The sequence below is a fragment of the Drosophila yakuba genome, chromosome 3R, assembly GCF_016746365.2.
Source record: "Drosophila yakuba strain Tai18E2 chromosome 3R, Prin_Dyak_Tai18E2_2.1, whole genome shotgun sequence".
Classification (NCBI taxonomy): domain Eukaryota; kingdom Metazoa; phylum Arthropoda; class Insecta; order Diptera; family Drosophilidae; genus Drosophila; species Drosophila yakuba.
This window is the reverse complement of record NC_052530.2, coordinates 1,483,588-1,506,406: the sequence shown is the minus strand read 5'-3', so window position 1 is coordinate 1,506,406 and position 22,819 is coordinate 1,483,588. Positions and strand designations below refer to the sequence as shown.

Genomic DNA, 22,819 nt, shown 5'->3' with positions numbered 1-22,819 from the left:
AATGGAACAAGTCGGAAAAACTTGTCATGTTTATATGGATGACATAATAATCTTTTCAAATACAATTGAACAACATTATACTGATCTAATTCAAATAATTAATATTTTACAACAAGCTAATATGAAAATTTCTCTTGAAAAATCGAAATTCTTTAAATTAGAAACAGCATTTCTTGGTTATATCGTTTTCCACAATGTAATTAAAACGGATCCTGAAAAAATTTCTACAATTATGAAGTATCCGATTCCAAAAAACATTAGAGAACTTCGAAGTTTCCTGGGACTCACTGGATATTACCGAAAATTTGTCCGAAACTATGCAAAAATTGCCAAACCCCTAACCAAATACTTAGGAGGAGATAATGGTAAAATTTCTAGAAGAATGTCTACAAAAATTACAATACAGTTAGATGATCCAGCTGTAAAAGCTTTTAACGAACTAAAAGATAATTTAATAGCACAAGTGGAATTAGTCCAACCAGATTACAACAAAAAATTCACTTTGACAACAGACGCATCAGATGTAGCTATCGGAGCGGTATTATCACAGGATAGTAAACCAATTACTTTCATATCCAAAACTTTAAATAAACCGAACAACTTTACGCCACTAATAAAAAAGAATTGTTAGCCATAGTTTGGGCTCTTAAAAATCTCAGAAATTATTTATATGGAGTAATCGGTATAGAAATACAAACAGACCATCAATCTTTATCTTTTACAATCTCGGATAAAAACCCGAACATAGAAATGAAAAGATGGTATTCTTTTATAGAAAGTTTCACCCCAAAAATAATATATAAGCCCGGAACAACAAATGTCGTCGCTGACGCATTATCTCGAATAAAATTAAATAACCTTACAGACAGCGATATAGATCAATCAAGCTCAGATCAAAATACACAGCATTCTGCCGAAAGTAGTTTTGAAAATGTAATACAAGAAACCCGTAAACCGTTAAATCAGTTTCAACAACAACTGTTATTAACAACGGGAAGGTATACAATACATGAGTCATTGAAAGTTTTTGACAAGACACGACATATAATCGAATATGATACGCCAGAAAATTTAATAACAATATTAAGGGAATATCTACCACCAAACATAACGGTAGGAATTCATTGCACCTTAGAAGATCTTTATCATATTCAATTACCTTTAAAAAATAACTTTACTAACAAATTTCTTTTTACTAAAATATTTCTACAAGACGTGGAAAAAAATGAAGATAGGGCGATTATAATAGAAGAAACACATTGTCGAGCTCATAGAGGACTAGACGAAAACTACAAACAAATCAATAGATTATATTATTGGCCAAATTTACTTACCAAATTAAGGGAATACATAAAAAATTGTACAATTTGCAACGAAAATAAATATAACAGGCATCCAATTAAAATTCCTATTGGGGAAGCTCCTATCCCAACTAAAGAGGGAGAAAATTTACACATCGATATTTATTACGCGCAGAATCTTATTTTCTTAACTTGTATTGACGCATATTCAAAATTCCTAGTAGTAAATGAAATTCAAAATAAACTAAACATCGAGAATAAAGTAATGGAATTACTTCAACAATTTCCACACGCCAAAGTAATTATGACCGATAATGAACCGAGCTTTACCTCTGCTCAATTTAAATCCTTTGCACAAAGATGTGGTTTAACTCTACATTTCTCAGACCCCAGACATAGTACCTCGAACGGACAAATTGAAAGGGCACATTCAACATTAACAGAATTAGCTCGTTGCATAAAAGAAGAATTTAATCTCATTGACTGTTCTGAAATAATTATTAGAGCCGCAAAAGAATTCAATCAGAGTATTCATTCTACAACAAACCAAAAACCTTTTGATATTCTCTATAATAAAATTGAACACAAAAACATTCCAAACATTCTGAAGAACACTCAGGAAAAAATGTTAGAAACACATAATGAAGGCCGTAAAGAAAAAGAATATCATGTAGGACAGGTTATTTATGAAAAGAAACATGGGGAAAGAAATAAGCTTAAAACAAGATATAAAAAACAGATTGTTAAGGAAAACCTACCTAATAAAATAGTAATCAATAGTAGAAACAGAACTATTCACAAAGACAATATTAAGTTTTAACAAATATTATATTTCTTTTAAATTTACAGACAATGCATATGTTGTTACTTCTAATACCATTCGTAATGATAGCCACTTCAGAAATAATTGATTACTCCAATCACGAATTTTTTCCCGTTCAAAGACAAAAAAGATATTCTTACTTACGAATCCTATAGCGATTTATTCCACGTAACCAATTTAAGTTTAAAGAAATAATCAATGTTGAAACAGAAAACATAAAGAGAGACACAAAAAAACTCGGCCTTTTTTAAACGTACAAAATGCAACCGATAATGACACAGTAAGTATTCAATAAAGTCCATGGCGAGTAGTTCTGGCAAAACAAGTTAATAAACTATTTTGTCTTAGTGCCCCTATACCTATTCTTTCCTTCTTCTGCATTAACATAAACAGTAATGATTATTGAACTCTTATTAAAATGCAAGTGGGCAATAATTAAATTTAAACTTTTATTATAAAATATTGCATTTAAATGAAATACATTTTGAGTTTTATTGTTCTGTAACTGTTAGATGCGTGTCAAGCTGTGTACACTGCCGTTCCGAAGCCATTGGCTAACATTTGCTGGTCAATCCAACTTCGGGCCAAGGCTACGTTGGCATAAGCTGCTGGAACTTCCTCATTACATCCTATTCCCCAAGCAACTATACCAGCCTGCTGATATCGGGATTCACTTGTACTTCCAATAGGACAAGCTAGTGGAGCTCCGCCATCCCCTTGACAAGTATCAATGCCACGCTGTCCACCTGCGCATATGAATGACCTATCCAATGCAAACTTTGGTCCAAGTCTAGTGCCTCTAAGTCGTGTTTGACAATTGTTAAACTCGACAATGGGCAATGGAACACGTTTCATTATGGCGCTATATTTGCCCATAGAACCAAAATCATCTTTTCCCCAGCCGGTAGAAAAACATGTGTTACCGGGTTCCGGAATATCATCTTGTTGTGGTAAACATATAACATTAATGTGATCATCCAAAGCAACTGGTTGACTTAGAATTACAAGTGCGAAATCATAAGCTATGTTTCTGCTTTTATATTCTGGATGCCATATAACAGTTTGAACCGATCTTTCTTGATACGGTAGGCGCTCTTTCGTTGTTTGTGTGTCCCACTCTCCAGCTCGGACAATAAATGATCCTGTTTTAACCGTCTCAACACAGTGCACAGCGGTCAAAACCACCTGTTTATGTATAAGTGATCCAGCACAGAAATAGCTTGAATTTTCTGAATGCAATAATGCTACCGTCCATGGAAACTCGCCAAAGCCCGCTTCATTTTGGGATACCCCGGAAAGAGTAAAATCTAATCCACCTGTGTTGCGAACACCGCAGCCCCTTGGTTGGTTTGGTCTTTGATCCAAGGGCGTCGGATTCAACGTCCTATTGAGCGTCCTATTATCATCACAACATACGTCTACAGATGCCGGGCATATTGGATCATCGGCGTTAAAACGAATGTCTATAACACCAAATCCGTCAAAAGAGCCATCTTCAGTGACACTATTCGTTGATGGATCACATTTATAATAAGGTACGCAATTACAAGTGGCAGTTTTGCCACTAGTTGAACTGAAATTTGAATGTTGTCTTATGGTTTCTATGGGATCGGGTGTAACCACTAATCCGATTCCGCTATGCAGTTGCGCTGGACGATTACTATTAGTATTAAATATTTCATCAATGTTCTTTTGTGCGTTTATATTCTGCTGAGGAGCAGGTGACGATAGGCCTAATAATGTAATTGCACATATTGATATAAAAGTACTTTTACAGCCAGTCATCTGTAATGTAAAATAAGAAATTATTTCAACATTAAGCTTGGACCAAATAAATGTTCAATGTTATTTAACTAAAAGTTTAATTCACTTTGACAACAGACGCATCAGATGTAGCTATCGGAGCGGTATTATCACAGGATAGTAAACCAATTACTTTCATATCCAAAACTTTAAATAAACCGAACAACTTTACGCCACTAATAAAAAAGAATTGTTAGCCATAGTTTGGGCTCTTAAAAATCTCAGAAATTATTTATATGGAGTAATCGGTATAGAAATACAAACAGACCATCAATCTTTATCTTTTACAATCTCGGATAAAAACCCGAACATAGAAATGAAAAGATGGTATTCTTTTATAGAAAGTTTCACCCCAAAAATAATATATAAGCCCGGAACAACAAATGTCGTCGCTGACGCATTATCTCGAATAAAATTAAATAACCTTACAGACAGCGATATAGATCAATCAAGCTCAGATCAAAATACACAGCATTCTGCCGAAAGTAGTTTTGAAAATGTAATACAAGAAACCCGTAAACCGTTAAATCAGTTTCAACAACAACTGTTATTAACAACGGGAAGGTATACAATACATGAGTCATTGAAAGTTTTTGACAAGACACGACATATAATCGAATATGATACGCCAGAAAATTTAATAACAATATTAAGGGAATATCTACCACCAAACATAACGGTAGGAATTCATTGCACCTTAGAAGATCTTTATCATATTCAATTACCTTTAAAAAATAACTTTACTAACAAATTTCTTTTTACTAAAATATTTCTACAAGACGTGGAAAAAAATGAAGATAGGGCGATTATAATAGAAGAAACACATTGTCGAGCTCATAGAGGACTAGACGAAAACTACAAACAAATCAATAGATTATATTATTGGCCAAATTTACTTACCAAATTAAGGGAATACATAAAAAATTGTACAATTTGCAACGAAAATAAATATAACAGGCATCCAATTAAAATTCCTATTGGGGAAGCTCCTATCCCAACTAAAGAGGGAGAAAATTTACACATCGATATTTATTACGCGCAGAATCTTATTTTCTTAACTTGTATTGACGCATATTCAAAATTCCTAGTAGTAAATGAAATTCAAAATAAACTAAACATCGAGAATAAAGTAATGGAATTACTTCAACAATTTCCACACGCCAAAGTAATTATGACCGATAATGAACCGAGCTTTACCTCTGCTCAATTTAAATCCTTTGCACAAAGATGTGGTTTAACTCTACATTTCTCAGACCCCAGACATAGTACCTCGAACGGACAAATTGAAAGGGCACATTCAACATTAACAGAATTAGCTCGTTGCATAAAAGAAGAATTTAATCTCATTGACTGTTCTGAAATAATTATTAGAGCCGCAAAAGAATTCAATCAGAGTATTCATTCTACAACAAACCAAAAACCTTTTGATATTCTCTATAATAAAATTGAACACAAAAACATTCCAAACATTCTGAAGAACACTCAGGAAAAAATGTTAGAAACACATAATGAAGGCCGTAAAGAAAAAGAATATCATGTAGGACAGGTTATTTATGAAAAGAAACATGGGGAAAGAAATAAGCTTAAAACAAGATATAAAAAACAGATTGTTAAGGAAAACCTACCTAATAAAATAGTAATCAATAGTAGAAACAGAACTATTCACAAAGACAATATTAAGTTTTAACAAATATTATATTTCTTTTAAATTTACAGACAATGCATATCTTGTTACTTCTAATACCATTCGTAATGATAGCCACTTCAGAAATAATTGATTACTCCAATCACGAATTTTTTCCCGTTCAAAGACAAAAAAGATGTTCTTACTTACGAATCCTATAGCGATTTATTCCACGTAACCAATTTAAGTTTAAAGAAATAATCAATGTTGAAACAGAAAACATAAAGAGAGACACAAAAAAACTCGGCCTTTTTTAAACGTACAAAATGCAACCGATAATGACACAGTAAGTATTCAATAAAGTCCATGGCGAGTAGTTCTGGCAAAACAAGTTAATAAACTATTTTGTCTTAGTGCCCCTATACCTATTCTTTCCTTCTTCTGCATTAACATAAACAGTAATGATTATTGAACTCTTATTAAAATGCAAGTGGGCAATAATTAAATTTAAACTTTTATTATAAAATATTGCATTTAAATGAAATACATTTTGAGTTTTATTGTTCTGTAACTGTTAGATGCGTGTCAAGCTGTGTACACTGCCGTTCCGAAGCCATTGGCTAACATTTGCTGGTCAATCCAACTTCGGGCCAAGGCTACGTTGGCATAAGCTGCTGGAACTTCCTCATTACATCCTATTCCCCAAGCAACTATACCAGCCTGCTGATATCGGGATTCACTTGTACTTCCAATAGGACAAGCTAGTGGAGCTCCGCCATCCCCTTGACAAGTATCAATGCCACGCTGTCCACCTGCGCATATGAATGACCTATCCAATGCAAACTTTGGTCCAAGTCTAGTGCCTCTAAGTCGTGTTTGACAATTGTTAAACTCGACAATGGGCAATGGAACACGTTTCATTATGGCGCTATATTTGCCCATAGAACCAAAATCATCTTTTCCCCAGCCGGTAGAAAAACATGTGTTACCGGGTTCCGGAATATCATCTTGTTGTGGTAAACATATAACATTAATGTGATCATCCAAAGCAACTGGTTGACTTAGAATTACAAGTGCGAAATCATAAGCTATGTTTCTGCTTTTATATTCTGGATGCCATATAACAGTTTGAACCGATCTTTCTTGATACGGTAGGCGCTCTTTCGTTGTTTGTGTGTCCCACTCTCCAGCTCGGACAATAAATGATCCTGTTTTAACCGTCTCAACACAGTGCACAGCGGTCAAAACCACCTGTTTATGTATAAGTGATCCAGCACAGAAATAGCTTGAATTTTCTGAATGCAATAATGCTACCGTCCATGGAAACTCGCCAAAGCCCGCTTCATTTTGGGATACCCCGGAAAGAGTAAAATCTAATCCACCTGTGTTGCGAACACCGCAGCCCCTTGGTTGGTTTGGTCTTTGATCCAAGGGCGTCGGATTCAACGTCCTATTGAGCGTCCTATTATCATCACAACATACGTCTACAGATGCCGGGCATATTGGATCATCGGCGTTAAAACGAATGTCTATAACACCAAATCCGTCAAAAGAGCCATCTTCAGTGACACTATTCGTTGATGGATCACATTTATAATAAGGTACGCAATTACAAGTGGCAGTTTTGCCACTAGTTGAACTGAAATTTTAATGTTGTCTTATGGTTTCTATGGGATCGGGTGTAACCACTAATCCGATTCCGCTATGCAGTTGCGCTGGACGATTACTATTAGTATTAAATATTTCATCAATGTTCTTTTGTGCGTTTATATTCTGCTGAGGAGCAGGTGACGATAGGCCTAATAATGTAATTGCACATATTGATATAAAAGTACTTTTACAGCCAGTCATCTGTAATGTAAAATAAGAAATTATTTCAACATTAAGCTTGGACCAAATAAATGTTCAATGTTATTTAACTAAAAGTTTAATAGTCTCAAGGTCTACAAGCGCTAAAATGGAAAAAACAATTACAATACATAATATAACATGGTTTTAAGAACAATTTCTTCGTTTAAAATTATATATACATTTTTAAAACTTTACTCAAACTACATACATATATGATATAAACCATATCAGGCAAAGTCTAAAACCAGCATAATAAAAACAAAAAGAGAACGGTATAGTCGATTATATATATATATTTTATATGGTTAGAAAAGCTTCCTCCTGCCTATTACATCACATCCCATAGGCATGGATGGAAACAAAAAATTATTACTCTCACCAACTTAAAAGTAGCAACAAAGGCTTAGAAGCTGCTCATAAATGCTCATAGTGTATAACCTGCTGTAATTCCCTCTGAAATCACAGACGCTTTAAAGAAAAACCAGAAACCAAAACTTTCTGTCTAGAAGCTTAAAAGTCGAATCCAACTTGTGGGGCGTGTCCAGAACTCACAGAAAAGCAGCCAGGTAATCATTAGGACTTTCATTGGTCCCCAACGGCTTATCCCTGCAGAGCCAAGAGCGGATAGCAGTCAGCAGCCAGTGGGAAAGCCACATAGAGAAATGGAAGTATACAGATGCTGGCTTTACAGCACCTCAAAAAATAATGTTCTCTTCAAGAACGAATCATTCTATTGACAGAAAACATTAAACACGACTTTTAGCAAACGTTTGCAACTAATTATCTGCAAGCAACATCTATATCTGATTTTATTTTATCTGATCGTATCTAATTGTAATCAGATACCATTGCATCTGTGTACTGCCATTCCGCATTACAATCTGCGAAGATCGTAACCATTTGGCCGTGGCCAAACATGAATCGACAAACTTGCGCTGCGTCAATGTCACTGGAGTCTGGATGCTGAATCTGAACTATATAGCTGTTATATCGACGTCGACGTTCATACGGACGGACAGAGAGACGGACATGGCCAGATCGACTCGGCTATTGATCCTAATGAAGAATATATATATTTTATATGGACGGAAACGCTTCCTTCTACCTGTTACTACTTTGCAACCAATCTAGAATACCCTTTTACTCTACGAGTAACGGGTATAAAAAAATGTCCTATCGATGGTCAGCTGGATAACAGAACCATAAAACACCTTTCCTCCAGGGCAGTGGTTTTTATAGTTCTCATTATCAATGAGCTGTGGAAATCGGCCCGTATAAGTATGATTCCCAAGCCAGACAAGCAGCGCACTTAATTTAAAAACTTTAGGTCAATCAGTTTACTTTCGGCATTAGGGAAAATGGTCGAAAGAGTCATCTTAAGCCCGAATATCGGTTTGCACAACGTGGCATGGTCGATTCCTAAGTGGCAGTTTGGATTTCCAAAAAGACACGGGACAACTACATCGTGTAGTAAATTTTACACTGGAGGCCAAGGAAGAAAGGCAATACTTTGTGGCAGTTTTCATGGAAATTCAGCAAGCCTTTGACAGGTGGTACATACATATGTTAACAATGTAAGCTTGCGCCTTTGCTTACCCCGCAACTACATCGGCTAGTAACCACCTTTCTAGGGGATAATTCGTTCTGTGAAACTGTAAATAGAATCAAATCATCGAAAAGACCGAGTTCCCCAAGACAGCGTCCTCGGCCTTACATTTTATTGTCTGTACACTGCTGAAATGCCAACTACAAGATCAGTCCAAACTATGGACACTGATGACGTTCTTATTCCAACATATGCTGATGATACCGCAGATGTAGTTAGAAACCGCCTAGTCATTGCTGCAGAAGCCTTAAAGGAGTAGTTTTGTTCCATTGAAAAATGGGCCAGGATTGGAACATAGGAATAGACTGTAGTAAATGCGCAAATGTCACATATTCGACATGACCGGTTAGCTACAGTAATATAACGCTTCTTGGGTCCGTGCTGGAGCATAGGTCTCAATATAAATACCTTGGTATGCTTCATTGGTAAAGCATACATAAATTCCATAAACTGGAAGGCCATACCTCTAAAGGGGACATTAGCCACGACATTCATGGCTTAATTGGTGAAGCATACTATGTTTTCAAAAGTTGCGAAAATGTCGTAACTCATATCCGCTTTGGAGGTATGGCCTTCCAGATTATGGAATTTATGCTAAATCGCACATAAACGAAATCCGTAAAGCTCAGAGGAAAATCCTCAGAACAATGTGCATGCGTACATGCGTACTAGGGACATAGATCCAGCAATGGAGAAGGTTGGTGACGTTATCCAAACACTAGCTCAGAAGTACGAAGACAGGCTGAACTGGCATACCATTGTTCTCGTTAGACGCCTGTATCGGCAGAATGTATGGAGAAGACTCAACCCATAGTAACTATCCTTTAGAACCCGTGGAGTTTTGGGCGGTTTGTGGGCGTTAGAGTGGGCGTGGCAACATGAATCGACAAACTTTCGCTGCGTCTATGTCTCTGGACTCTGTATGCTTAATCTCAACCTTCTAGCTTTAGTTGTTCCTGAGATCTCAGCGTTCATACGGACGGACAGACAGACATGGCCATATCGACTCGACTATTGATCCTGATCAAGAATAAATATACTTTATATGGTCGAAAACGCTTCCTTCTGCCTGTTACATACTTTGCAACGAATCTAGTATACCCTTTTACTCTACGAGTAACGGGAATAAAAATTGGTATCTGTCAAAACCCTATTTCCCAGACTCATTGTCTCAACAGCAACATGCTTATTTGTTTACATCCGTATTGAATTATAAAAAGTCCTGGGGCTGATATGTTATCATACCCTATGCTTCAAAACGTGGAGATTCTAAAAGTGGAGATTCTGGAACATACCCACAGACATGGATATCATGACTTATCCCAACACCAAATGCCCACATCTGAAATGATTAGTCATATTCATGGAAATGGGAAAAATAAGAATTAAATGAAATAAAACAAAAGAATATGCTATAGACGAGTTCCCCGACTATATTATTTGAAATCAAACTTGCACAGCCATGGAACACTAAAATTCCATTGCTAAATCCCAAATTGCTACCGATTAGAATTCCCGAGATATCGATGTTCTTTCGGACAGGGAATTGAAAGGCCTCAGAAAACAATAGGTTACCTGGATATGAATTGCACACGATTCTTTGGGTGTTTGTGTTGAACTTAGTATCAACCATATAGCTTTCGAGTTATCTACGTTAATCTGGTCGGACAACAGACGTCTGCATGAATACAGTCAAAGCAGCATATGGTACTCTCACTCAAAGTTCTGACTGAATGAGTGAGACATTGAGTAAAACGGATTTGGCAAATGTGGTAAAGGCATGAGTAATAAATTTACTATAACCGAACGGCGAGGCAATGCACGAATGAGTACTCGCGACCGAGTACTCGGAATAACCGAAACGGTTAACTGTGCGCCGCATTGGCGACACAAGACAGAAAAATAGAAAGACATGTATTAATCAATTACTGAATGCAGAATCATAATTTTGTTTATAGTATCAAAATTGTTAAATTAATTAATAGTAATTTAGTAATAGTAATTTATAGTATCATTTATAGTATTAAAATGCAAGTGGGCAATAATTAAATTTAAACTTTTATTATAAAATATTGCATTTAAATGAAATACATTTTGAGTTTTATTGTTCTGTAACTGTTAGATGCGTGTCAAGCTGTGTACACTGCCGTTCCGAAGCCATTGGCTAACATTTGCTGGTCAATCCAACTTCGGGCCAAGGCTACGTTGGCATAAGCTGCTGGAACTTCCTCATTACATCCTATTCCCCAAGCAACTATACCAGCCTGCTGATATCGGGATTCACTTGTACTTCCAATAGGACAAGCTAGTGGAGCTCCGCCATCCCCTTGACAAGTATCAATGCCACGCTGTCCACCTGCGCATATGAATGACCTATCCAATGCAAACTTTGGTCCAAGTCTAGTGCCTCTAAGTCGTGTTTGACAATTGTTAAACTCGACAATGGGCAATGGAACACGTTTCATTATGGCGCTATATTTGCCCATAGAACCAAAATCATCTTTTCCCCAGCCGGTAGAAAAACATGTGTTACCGGGTTCCGGAATATCATCTTGTTGTGGTAAACATATAACATTAATGTGATCATCCAAAGCAACTGGTTGACTTAGAATTACAAGTGCGAAATCATAAGCTATGTTTCTGCTTTTATATTCTGGATGCCATATAACAGTTTGAACCGATCTTTCTTGATACGGTAGGCGCTCTTTCGTTGTTTGTGTGTCCCACTCTCCAGCTCGGACAATAAATGATCCTGTTTTAACCGTCTCAACACAGTGCACAGCGGTCAAAACCACCTGTTTATGTATAAGTGATCCAGCACAGAAATAGCTTGAATTTTCTGAATGCAATAATGCTACCGTCCATGGAAACTCGCCAAAGCCCGCTTCATTTTGGGATACCCCGGAAAGAGTAAAATCTAATCCACCTGTGTTGCGAACACCGCAGCCCCTTGGTTGGTTTGGTCTTTGATCCAAGGGCGTCGGATTCAACGTCCTATTGAGCGTCCTATTATCATCACAACATACGTCTACAGATGCCGGGCATATTGGATCATCGGCGTTAAAACGAATGTCTATAACACCAAATCCGTCAAAAGAGCCATCTTCAGTGACACTATTCGTTGATGGATCACATTTATAATAAGGTACGCAATTACAAGTGGCAGTTTTGCCACTAGTTGAACTGAAATTTGAATGTTGTCTTATGGTTTCTATGGGATCGGGTGTAACCACTAATCCGATTCCGCTATGCAGTTGCGCTGGACGATTACTATTAGTATTAAATATTTCATCAATGTTCTTTTGTGCGTTTATATTCTGCTGAGGAGCAGGTGACGATAGGCCTAATAATGTAATTGCACATATTGATATAAAAGTACTTTTACAGCCAGTCATCTGTAATGTAAAATAAGAAATTATTTCAACATTAAGCTTGGACCAAATAAATGTTCAATGTTATTTAACTAAAAGTTTAATAGTCTCAAGGTCTACAAGCGCTAAAATGGAAAAAACAATTACAATACATAATATAACATGGTTTTAAGAACAATTTCTTCGTTTAAAATTATATATACATTTTTAAAACTTTACTCAAACTACATACATATATGATATAAACCATATCAGGCAAAGTCTAAAACCAGCATAATAAAAACAAAAAGAGAACGGTATAGTCGATTATATATATATATTTTATATGGTTAGAAAAGCTTCCTCCTGCCTATTACATCACATCCCATAGGCATGGATGGAAACAAAAAATTATTACTCTCACCAACTTAAAAGTAGCAACAAAGGCTTAGAAGCTGCTCATAAATGCTCATAGTGTATAACCTGCTGTAATTCCCTCTGAAATCACAGACGCTTTAAAGAAAAACCAGAAACCAAAACTTTCAGTCTAGAAGCTTAAAAGTCGAATCCAACTTGTGGCGCGTGTCCAGAACTCACAGAAAAGCAGCCAGGTAATCATTAGGACTTTCATTGGTCCCCAACGGCTTATCCCTGCAGAGCCAAGAGCGGATAGCAATCAGCAGCCAGTGGGAAAGCCACATAGAGAAATGGAAGTATACAGATGCTGGCTTTACAGCACCTCAAAAAATAATGTTCTCTTCAAGAACGAATCATTCTATTGACAGAAAACATTAAACACGACTTTTAGCAAACGTTTGCAACTAATTATCTGCAAGCAACATCTATATCTGATTTTATTTTATCTGATCGTATCTAATTGTAATCAGATACCATTGCATCTGTGTACTGCCATTCCGCATTACAATCTGCGAAGATCGTAACCATTTGGCCGTGGCCAAACATGAATCGACAAACTTGCGCTGCGTCAATGTCACTGGAGTCTGGATGCTGAATCTGAACTATATAGCTGTTATATCGACGTCGACGTTCATACGGACGGACAGAGAGACGGACATGGCCAGATCGACTCGGCTATTGATCCTAATGAAGAATATATATATTTTATATGGACGGAAACGCTTCCTTCTACCTGTTACTACTTTGCAACCAATCTAGAATACCCTTTTACTCTACGAGTAACGGGTATAAAAAAATGTCCCATCGATGGTCAGCTGGATAACAGAACCATAAAACACCTTTCCTCCAGGGCAGTGGTTTTTATAGTTCTCATTATCAATGAGCTGTGGAAATCGGCCCGTATAAGTATGATTCCCAAGCCAGACAAGCAGCGCACTTAATTTAAAAACTTTAGGTCAATCAGTTTACTTCCGGCATTAGGGAAAATGGTCGAAAGAGTCATCTTAAGCCCGAATATCGGTTTGCACAACGTGGCATGGTCGATTCCTAAGTGGCAGTTTGGATTTCCAAAAAGACACGGGACAACTACATCGTGTAGTAAATTTTACACTGGAGGCCAAGGAAGAAAGGCAATACTTTGTGGCAGTTTTCATGGAAATTCAGCAAGCCTTTGACAGGTGGTACATACATATGTTAACAATGTAAGCTTGCGCCTTTGCTTACCCCGCAACTACATCGGCTAGTAACCACCTTTCTAGGGGATAATTCGTTCTGTGAAACTGTAAATAGAATCAAATCATCGAAAAGACCGAGTTCCCCAAGACAGCGTCCTCGGCCTTACATTTTATTGTCTGTACACTGCTGAAATGCCAACTACAAGATCAGTCCAAACTATGGACACTGATGACGTTCTTATTCCAACATATGCTGATGATACCGCAGATGTAGTTAGAAACCGCCTAGTCATTGCTGCAGAAGCCTTAAAGGAGTAGTTTTGTTCCATTGAAAAATGGGCCAGGATTGGAACATAGGAATAGACTGTAGTAAATGCGCAAATGTCACATATTCGACATGACCGGTTAGCTACAGTAATATAACGCTTCTTGGGTCCGTGCTGGAGCATAGGTCTCAATATAAATACCTTGGTATGCTTCATTGGTAAAGCATACATAAATTCCATAAACTGGAAGGCCATACCTCTAAAGGGGACATTAGCCACGACATTCATGGCTTAATTGGTGAAGCATACTATGTTTTCAAAAGTTGCGAAAATGTCGTAACTCATATCCGCTTTGGAGGTATGGCCTTCCAGATTATGGAATTTATGCTAAATCGCACATAAACGAAATCCGTAAAGCTCAGAGGAAAATCCTCAGAACAATGTGCATGCGTACATGCGTACTAGGGACATAGATCCAGCAATGGAGAAGGTTGGTGACGTTATCCAAACACTAGCTCAGAAGTACGAAGACAGGCTGAACTGGCATACCATTGTTCTCGTTAGACGCCTGTATCGGCAGAATGTATGGAGAAGACTCAACCCATAGTAACTATCCTTTAGAACCCGTGGAGTTTTGGGCGGTTTGTGGGCGTTAGAGTGGGCGTGGCAACATGAATCGACAAACTTTCGCTGCGTCTATGTCTCTGGACTCTGTATGCTTAATCTCAACCTTCTAGCTTTAGTTGTTCCTGAGATCTCAGCGTTCATACGGACGGACAGACAGACATGGCCATATCGACTCGACTATTGATCCTGATCAAGAATAAATATACTTTATATGGTCGAAAACGCTTCCTTCTGCCTGTTACATACTTTGCAACGAATCTAGTATACCCTTTTACTCTACGAGTAACGGGAATAAAAATTGGTATCTGTCAAAACCCTATTTCCCAGACTCATTGTCTCAACAGCAACATGCTTATTTGTTTACATCCGTATTGAATTATAAAAAGTCCTGGGGCTGATATGTTATCATACCCTATGCTTCAAAACGTGGAGATTCTAAAAGTGGAGATTCTGGAACATACCCACAGACATGGATATCATGACTTATCCCAACACCAAATGCCCACATCTGAAATGATTAGTCATATTCATGGAAATGGGAAAAATAAGAATTAAATGAAATAAAACAAAAGAATATGCTATAGACGAGTTCCCCGACTATATTATTTGAAATCAAACTTGCACAGCCATGGAACACTAAAATTCCATTGCTAAATCCCAAATTGCTACCGATTAGAATTCCCGAGATATCGATGTTCTTTCGGACAGGGAATTGAAAGGCCTCAGAAAACAATAGGTTACCTGGATATGAATTGCACACGATTCTTTGGGTGTTTGTGTTGAACTTAGTATCAACCATATAGCTTTCGAGTTATCTACGTTAATCTGGTCGGACAACAGACGTCTGCATGAATACAGTCAAAGCAGCATATGGTACTCTCACTCAAAGTTCTGACTGAATGAGTGAGACATTGAGTAAAACGGATTTGGCAAATGTGGTAAAGGCATGAGTAATAAATTTACTATAACCGAACGGCGAGGCAATGCACGAATGAGTACTCGCGACCGAGTACTCGGAATAACCGAAACGGTTAACTGTGCGCCGCATTGGCGACACAAGACAGAAAAATAGAAAGACATGTATTAATCAATTACTGAATGCAGAATCATAATTTTGTTTATAGTATCAAAATTGTTAAATTAATTAATAGTAATTTAGTAATAGTAATTTATAGTATCAGAATTGTTAAATTAATTAAATTTCTAGCATCTGAATATGTGTTATTCTATTTACACATATATTAGGTATCTACATATATTATGTTGTACATATGTACGCAATTTACTAAGAACTTAGGCTTTCGTTCCAGCTCTGCATTCTCATGCAAGCCATTTCCAAAAATTTTATCCGAGTACTCTAAACATTTACTCTGCATAAACTCATTCTATCCATTCTGCTTTGGATTGAATTTCACTCATTTCGCATACAACGAAAACAACGCTATACAATGCGCAATTTACTCATTTGAAACCGTTTCAGCACACCGAGTTGCGAGTTAGGCTTGTGAGTACTCAAATAATCGAAAATTTTGAGAGCATTCGTGCAGACGTCTGTCGGACAATCGCACATGACGACTGAGCTAGTAATTTAGGACTACAATCGAAATTATACATATATATAAATATAAATACAAAAAAATTATATACATAAATTGTATACATATGCATTTTATGGTGTCGAGAACGTGTTTAACGGGCTTAACAATACTGGCTTTGTTGTTTTTCATACAACTCGTGCAAATATATAGCTTGTTATTACACTTTGCAATCAATCTTTTTATATAACATTAATTTTGTTCTTTGGAAAAACTGTATGTAATTTTCTTAATTTGTATTTTTAAATTGTTATTGGTTCTTCTTTTCACACTGTGACTTCTATACTTAATTTGTATCATTTATTTGTTGTCAAAATAGTTAAGTTATTAAAATAATATTAATAATTTTATAGCTACTATTATTTTATAGCTCAATAAAAACACACAAATAACAAGAAAAGAATATAATGGAAAGCAAAAATTAAAATTACTCTGATGTATCCAACATATTTATGATTTAAGAGTTATAAAATTATTGCAAATATAGTTAAAACTACATTTATCATAAATCAGATAAATAATCAAAAAATCACATAAAAAGCGAAATATTTATTATAGAATGATTATATGAAAACATTTTTAACTGCACATGTATGTTTTAATCTTTTAAATTATACTTCCTTTATGGTAAATACTTATTCTAATATTTTAAGTTACCACAACAAGTAATATTAAAACTGTGCTATGAAATACACAAAAATAATTTTATCACCGCGTTTCACCTAAATTTTAAGAAGTCAACTCACACAAATTTCAGTCAAGTTTTAATTGTTGTTGGTTAGTTTATACATTTGTTAACTTAAACATTATAACTATAATTTCTTATATTTTTTAAATATTATTATTAAGTATATTATTAAGTATAAACCATATTTATATGTGGTATAAATATGTGTATTACTTTATAAATGTGGATCGCTTTGTTTTGTTGCTCTGATCGCGGGACAAACGTCTTGACTACTGGTGTCGAGAGCCTAACCGGATGAAATATGTAAGTTTTCTGAAAGTATATATTTATGTATATATGTACATATGTGTAAGCGTATATATAGATTACCTTAAAGCAACACAAACGTCACTAGGTTAAAAAGTAAATATAAGTGATAAGAACTGAAAACTATACTCAGTGCAAAATTAATTTTAAATTTGTATTAAAACAATATTTGTATAAAGCGAACCGAATAATGAAAATTAAGATATTGTGATTTCTTTGTTGAAAATAGGATCCTATAAACTCTACAAAAGGGGCGAAATTCTTTTGGCGTATTATTTCGACAAGTAATACAATTTAAAAAAAAAACCTGTGTTATGTGTGTGGGAGTGGCAGTGTTGGGGGGGTTGCGGGGGTTTTGGGCTTCACAGTGTGCAGTGCTAGAGTGGCAGAGTGGACGTGGGTAAAATATAGATTGAAATTGGCAAGGCAAATGATATAAAAAATAGTTTCTTATATCGAGCTGTTTTACAGACAAAAAAGGATTTTGAGATTTTAAAATAATGTTCACCATAATCCATTTTTAATATTTTTATTTTTATACTTTAGCTCGTTATGATCGTGCTTTTCGAAATTACGTGAAATGTCGTACATAGTGTTGAATCAATTGACAAACAGGTTTTATATTAGAGGTGCAAAAACCCTGCTTACGGCAAAGCAAATAAACAACACACATCAATAAATACACAAATACATAGACGCGAATTTTCTGCATTAAAACAAATGAAATTAATGTAGATAGAAATTGAAACTAAGAAATATTAATATGCGTTAAAAACCTTATATGTGAGCAAATAATTCTTTGGGATATTCAAAAGAATGAGCAAGACATTTATGGTAACGTTCCATGCGTTTACGTCTCTAGAATCTGCTTGATTAATCTAAACATTATTAATCGCTCTTTAAAAAATTATCGACTTCTTGCCAAATCAAAATTTCTTGTTGCCGACGGCAAAATTTTGTTTGTCAAATTTGTGGTGGGGGGGGTCAGATATACATTTTTTATAAAAAAACTAAGGGGTAGAATGAACTTGTGGTTGTGTGAAATAAACATCAATGGACCACTTAGGAAACTATTTTTTCCCTTAGTAATAAGATCTTATTTTATATAAAACAAGAGAGAACGCGATAGTCGAGTTCCCCGCCTATCTGATACCCGTTACTCAGCTAGTGGAAGTGCGAAGGGGAGTCTTCAACACTGACAGTTTTTGGCCGTTTGTGGGCGTTAGATTGGGCGTGGCAAAAAGTTTTTTGGCAAATCGATAGAAATTTACAAAACCAATACAAAAATGAAAAAATGTCAAAACATTTTTCAAAAGTATGGGCGTGGCAGCTTTGGGCGGCTTGTGAGCTCTAGAGTGGGCGTGGCAACATGAATCGACAAACTTGCGCTGCGTCTATGTCTCTGGAGTCTGTATGCTTAGTCTGAACTTTCAAGTTTTTGTAGTTCCTGAGATCCCGACGTTCATACGGACGGACAGACGGACATGGCCAGATCGACTCGGCTATTAATCCTGATTAAGAATATATATACTTTATATGGTCGGAAATGCTTCCTTCTGCCTGTTACATACCTTTCAGCGAATCTAATATACCCTTTTACTCTACGAGTAACGGGTATAATAAGGCATTTACTTCTCATTTCGGCCAGACAAAGGTGCCAGTTTTAAAATCGCAAAAAGTTTACGAATTCGAAAACCGCAGCACCAGTTTTGCGATTTCAAAATCCAAATCGTAAAATTTTTACGAATTCGATTACCGGCACATGCCTGAATAACTCTTTGAGGCACGCTTTATTACATTACTTGTGTGCCCTCTTTTATAGTTTCTATTGAAGAATACCTATTTACCTATTATGATCAGACCACTACAGCAGAGTTTCATATAGTAGTCTTCTTTCGCATACTATCCTGGTGCGCAACGTCACTGCGGTTTCTGCCGCCCACAGTAATAAACGGGTTTCGTGGTATCGCGTTTTTCTCTTCTAATTCAATCGTTAATTGATTCAGCCTCAAAAACCGGACAAAACACTTCAATATTTTCTGATTTGTTTCATATAGCTTCAAAAACCAGCAATCTTGTTTGAATTTAATATTCGACAGTCAACGATTATTCCTCTTCGAGTGCGTGCGTATGTGCCTATCCATTTTTCAGTTATTTGTTTATCGTCTTGTTTATCCCTTCTGCCAATAGCCAATTTTTTTTCAAAAAATCACCCCCTATTAAAAATGGACCTGAAAGAGAGTGGCAGAAGGCAAAAAGTTGTGGATGCTGAGTTGTTGCTTACCCATTAACCCCACAATGATCGCTTGCTACACCCAAGGCTGGCGATCCCTTATAAAGTTACCTTATGTTTCGGACATCCTTTAGGAATTGTATGGCTTCCAATAAAAAACAAGAGAGAACGCTATAGTCGAGTTCCCCGACTATCTGATACCCGTTACTCAGCTAGTGTAAGTGCGAAGGACAGTTTTTGGCGGTTTGTGGGCGTTAGAGTGGGCGTGGCCAAAAGTTTTTTGGCAAATAGATAGAAATTTACAAGACCAATGCAAAAATGGAAAAATATTAAAACATTTTTCAAAAATGTGGGCGTGGCAGTTTTGGGCGGTTTGTGGGCGTTAGAGTGGGCGTGGCAACCTGAATCGACAAACTTGCGCTGCGTCTATGTCCCTGGAGTCTGTATACTTAATCTCAACTTTCTAGCTTTTGTAGTTCCTGAGATCTCGACGTTCATACGGACGGACAGACGGACAGACGGACGGACAGACGGACAGACGGACGGACAGACGGACATGGCCAGATCGACTCGGCTACTGATCCTGATCAAGAATATATATACTTTTTATGGTCGGAAACGCTTCCTTCTGCCTGTTACATACTTTTCAACGAATCTAGTATACCCTTTTACTCTACGAGTAACGGGTATAACAAGAGAGAACGCTATAGTCGAGTTCCCCGACTATCTGATACCCGTTACTCAGCTAGTGTAAGTGCGAAGGAGAGTCTTTAACACTGTCAGTTTTTGGCGGTTTGTGGGCGTTAGAGTGGGCGTGGCCAAAAGTATTTTAACAAATAGATAGAAATTTACAAGACTAATAAAAAAAAGAGAAAAATTCACAACATTTTTCAAAAGTGTGGGCGTGGCAGCTTTGATCGGCTTGTGGGCGTTAGAGTGGGCGTGGCCACTCGTCGGAAATCGATAGAAATTTACAAGACTAATACATAAATGAAAAAATATCAAAACATTTTACAAACATCAATATCAACATTTTTGGACTCGCGTCGGGGTAAGACGTATTTTCATCGAGCTCTGTATGAAATCAATTTACTTAAGTGAAGTGAATAAATAAAACAGCGAAAAGACGCTATTAGCAATGTTAAATTGCAAATCTATAATATTTGTTGTGTGTGGAAACATTAAATTAAAACAAAAGCTAATTTAAATAGACAACAAACAAATCCAAAATGAGCCAACGCGATTTGCGCGCTCAGCGGCAAAAAGAGCAAGACGAGCGCCGGCTCTCTCTCTAACGAAACAATGCATACTTCACCGTCGTGTCTGACGCCCGCGAGTGCCAAACAATCCATCGGGCCAATGACCTAGCACCTGCAGAAAGCAAACGAACGCGGTCTTGCTCACCAATGCTTATGACTGCACGATGTGAACCCGAACGCATTGAGAGCGTCTCTCCCGCGCTCTCCTCATTGCAAACGGTGTCAAGCTCTGTAGCTACCAGCACAGTAACTGCGATATCTACTGCAACTGCACCTATAGCAACAAGAACAACAACAACAACAACACTATGCTCAGTACCAAAAGCTGTGTACATTTCTGCTGAATCAACAACAACTAAAGCAAGTGCACTCTCTCCGACTCTGGAAAACAAAAGCGGACAAGAACCAAAACAAAACACAAAACTGTTTCAAGCAGGGCTGGATCGCTTAATTCAAATAAAGCGAAAGCTAAGCCCACAACACAAACAGGCTGGCAATCAGCCGAAAATAAATCGCACCAACGTTGACAACTCAACTTCAAATAGGTTTGCACTACTGGATGACTGCGAAGTGCATCCAATCAAAGAACAGGAGCAGAAGAAGATTAAGCCGCCACCAATATTTATACGAGAGAAAACCTCAAGTGCATTGGTTAACAAACTAGCTACGATCATCGGAGAAAACAAGTTCCACGTTATACCTCTTGCCAAGGGAAACATACATGAAACGAAAGTGCAGACTCCGGATGAGTCTAGCCATCGATCAGTGACCAAGTACCTGGATGAAGCTGGAAAGAGTTACTATACCTACCAGCTTAAAAGTGCCAAAGGATTGCAGATTGTCATTAAAGGAATTGAATCATCAGTGACCCCATCCGAAATTATCGAGGCACTAAAGGAGAAAAACTTTAAGGCAAAAACGGTGATCAACATTCTTAACAGGAAGAAAGAGCCGCAGCCACTCTTCAAAGTCGAACTGGATCCATCGAGTCAAAGAATCAGCAAAAATGAAGTACATCCTATTTATAAACTACAGTTTCTACTGCACCGGAAAATAACCGTCGAAGAGCCACACAAGCGCAAGCAGCCTGTGCACTGCACTAACTGCCAAGAATATGGCCACACCAAAGCGTACTGCACCCTAAAATCTATCTGCGTCGTTTGCAGCGATGCTCACAGTACCGCAAACTGTCCTAAGAACAAGGACGACAGCTCAATTAAATTATGCAGAAACTGTGGCGAAAACCACACAGCCAACTGGCGAGGATGCATTGTTTACAAGGAACTTAAGAGTCGCCTAAACAAACGAGTGCCTTAAGTTCGTGATCGTACCACACCAACAATTCACAAAGCAATGGAACCGAGTACAACTAACATCCCTTTGTCTACCAGCTACCCAACAGCGCCAAATATTTCCTTTGCAAGTGCACTAAAATCAGGGATCCAAACACCAGCAGCGGACACCTCCATTCATCAAACAAACACTCACGATAACATGCAACAGCAGCCAATTGGCGTTGAAGCGATTATGCTTTCGATGCAGCAAAGCATGAAAGACTTCATGGCCTTCATGCAAACAACTACGCAAGCGCTTATGAGGAACCAAAACATCCTTATTCAAATGCTCATTTCTTCTAAAACAGTTTAATGACTCCCCTAATAATAGCAACCTGGAACGCTAATGGCGTTTCGCGGCACAAGCTAGAACTTGCTCAGTTCTTAGCCGACAGAAACATTGTTAATATGCTACTCTCAGAGACTCACCTTACTGAAAAGTACAATTTTCAAATACCAGGATACAAATTTTACTTTACGATTCATGGCAAGGCCCATGGAGGCACTGGCATACTAGTACGATCGCGAATCAAACACCACTTTGTTAGTAATTGGCAAGAA

At 37.1% G+C, this 22,819-nt stretch overlaps 2 protein-coding genes and 1 pseudogene across 4 annotated transcripts in view; all 3 read right to left on the bottom strand.

Annotated features, from left to right (window-relative positions):
• Positions 1–2,591: 2,591 nt before the first annotated feature.
• LOC120321820 (phenoloxidase-activating factor 2-like) lies at positions 2,592–3,924 on the bottom strand. The gene has a single exon (XM_039375773.2). The coding sequence runs from the start codon at positions 3,907–3,909 to the stop codon at positions 2,644–2,646; it is 1,266 nt and encodes a 421-aa protein (XP_039231707.1). The 5' UTR covers positions 3,910–3,924; the 3' UTR covers positions 2,592–2,643.
• A 2,160-nt stretch (positions 3,925–6,084) lies between these two features.
• Positions 6,085–7,417, bottom strand: LOC120321818 (annotated as a pseudogene).
• A 3,636-nt stretch (positions 7,418–11,053) lies between these two features.
• LOC26535504 (phenoloxidase-activating factor 2) overlaps positions 11,054–22,819 on the bottom strand; it is a 44,946-nt gene continuing 33,180 nt past the window's right edge. The window contains exons 1-2 of one of the 3 annotated variants that reach the window (XM_039375231.2): positions 17,340–17,443; positions 11,086–12,403 (exon numbers count right to left, since the gene is read on the bottom strand). In XM_039375231.2, coding sequence (XP_039231165.1) covers positions 11,138–12,403 — 1,266 coding nt within the window. In that variant the 5' untranslated portion in view covers positions 17,340–17,443 and the 3' untranslated portion in view covers positions 11,086–11,137. Of the gene's footprint in view, positions 12,404–17,339; positions 17,444–22,819 lie in introns of those variants that run through there. The other 2 variants (XM_039375224.2, XM_039375233.2) reach the window with 2 other exon arrangements.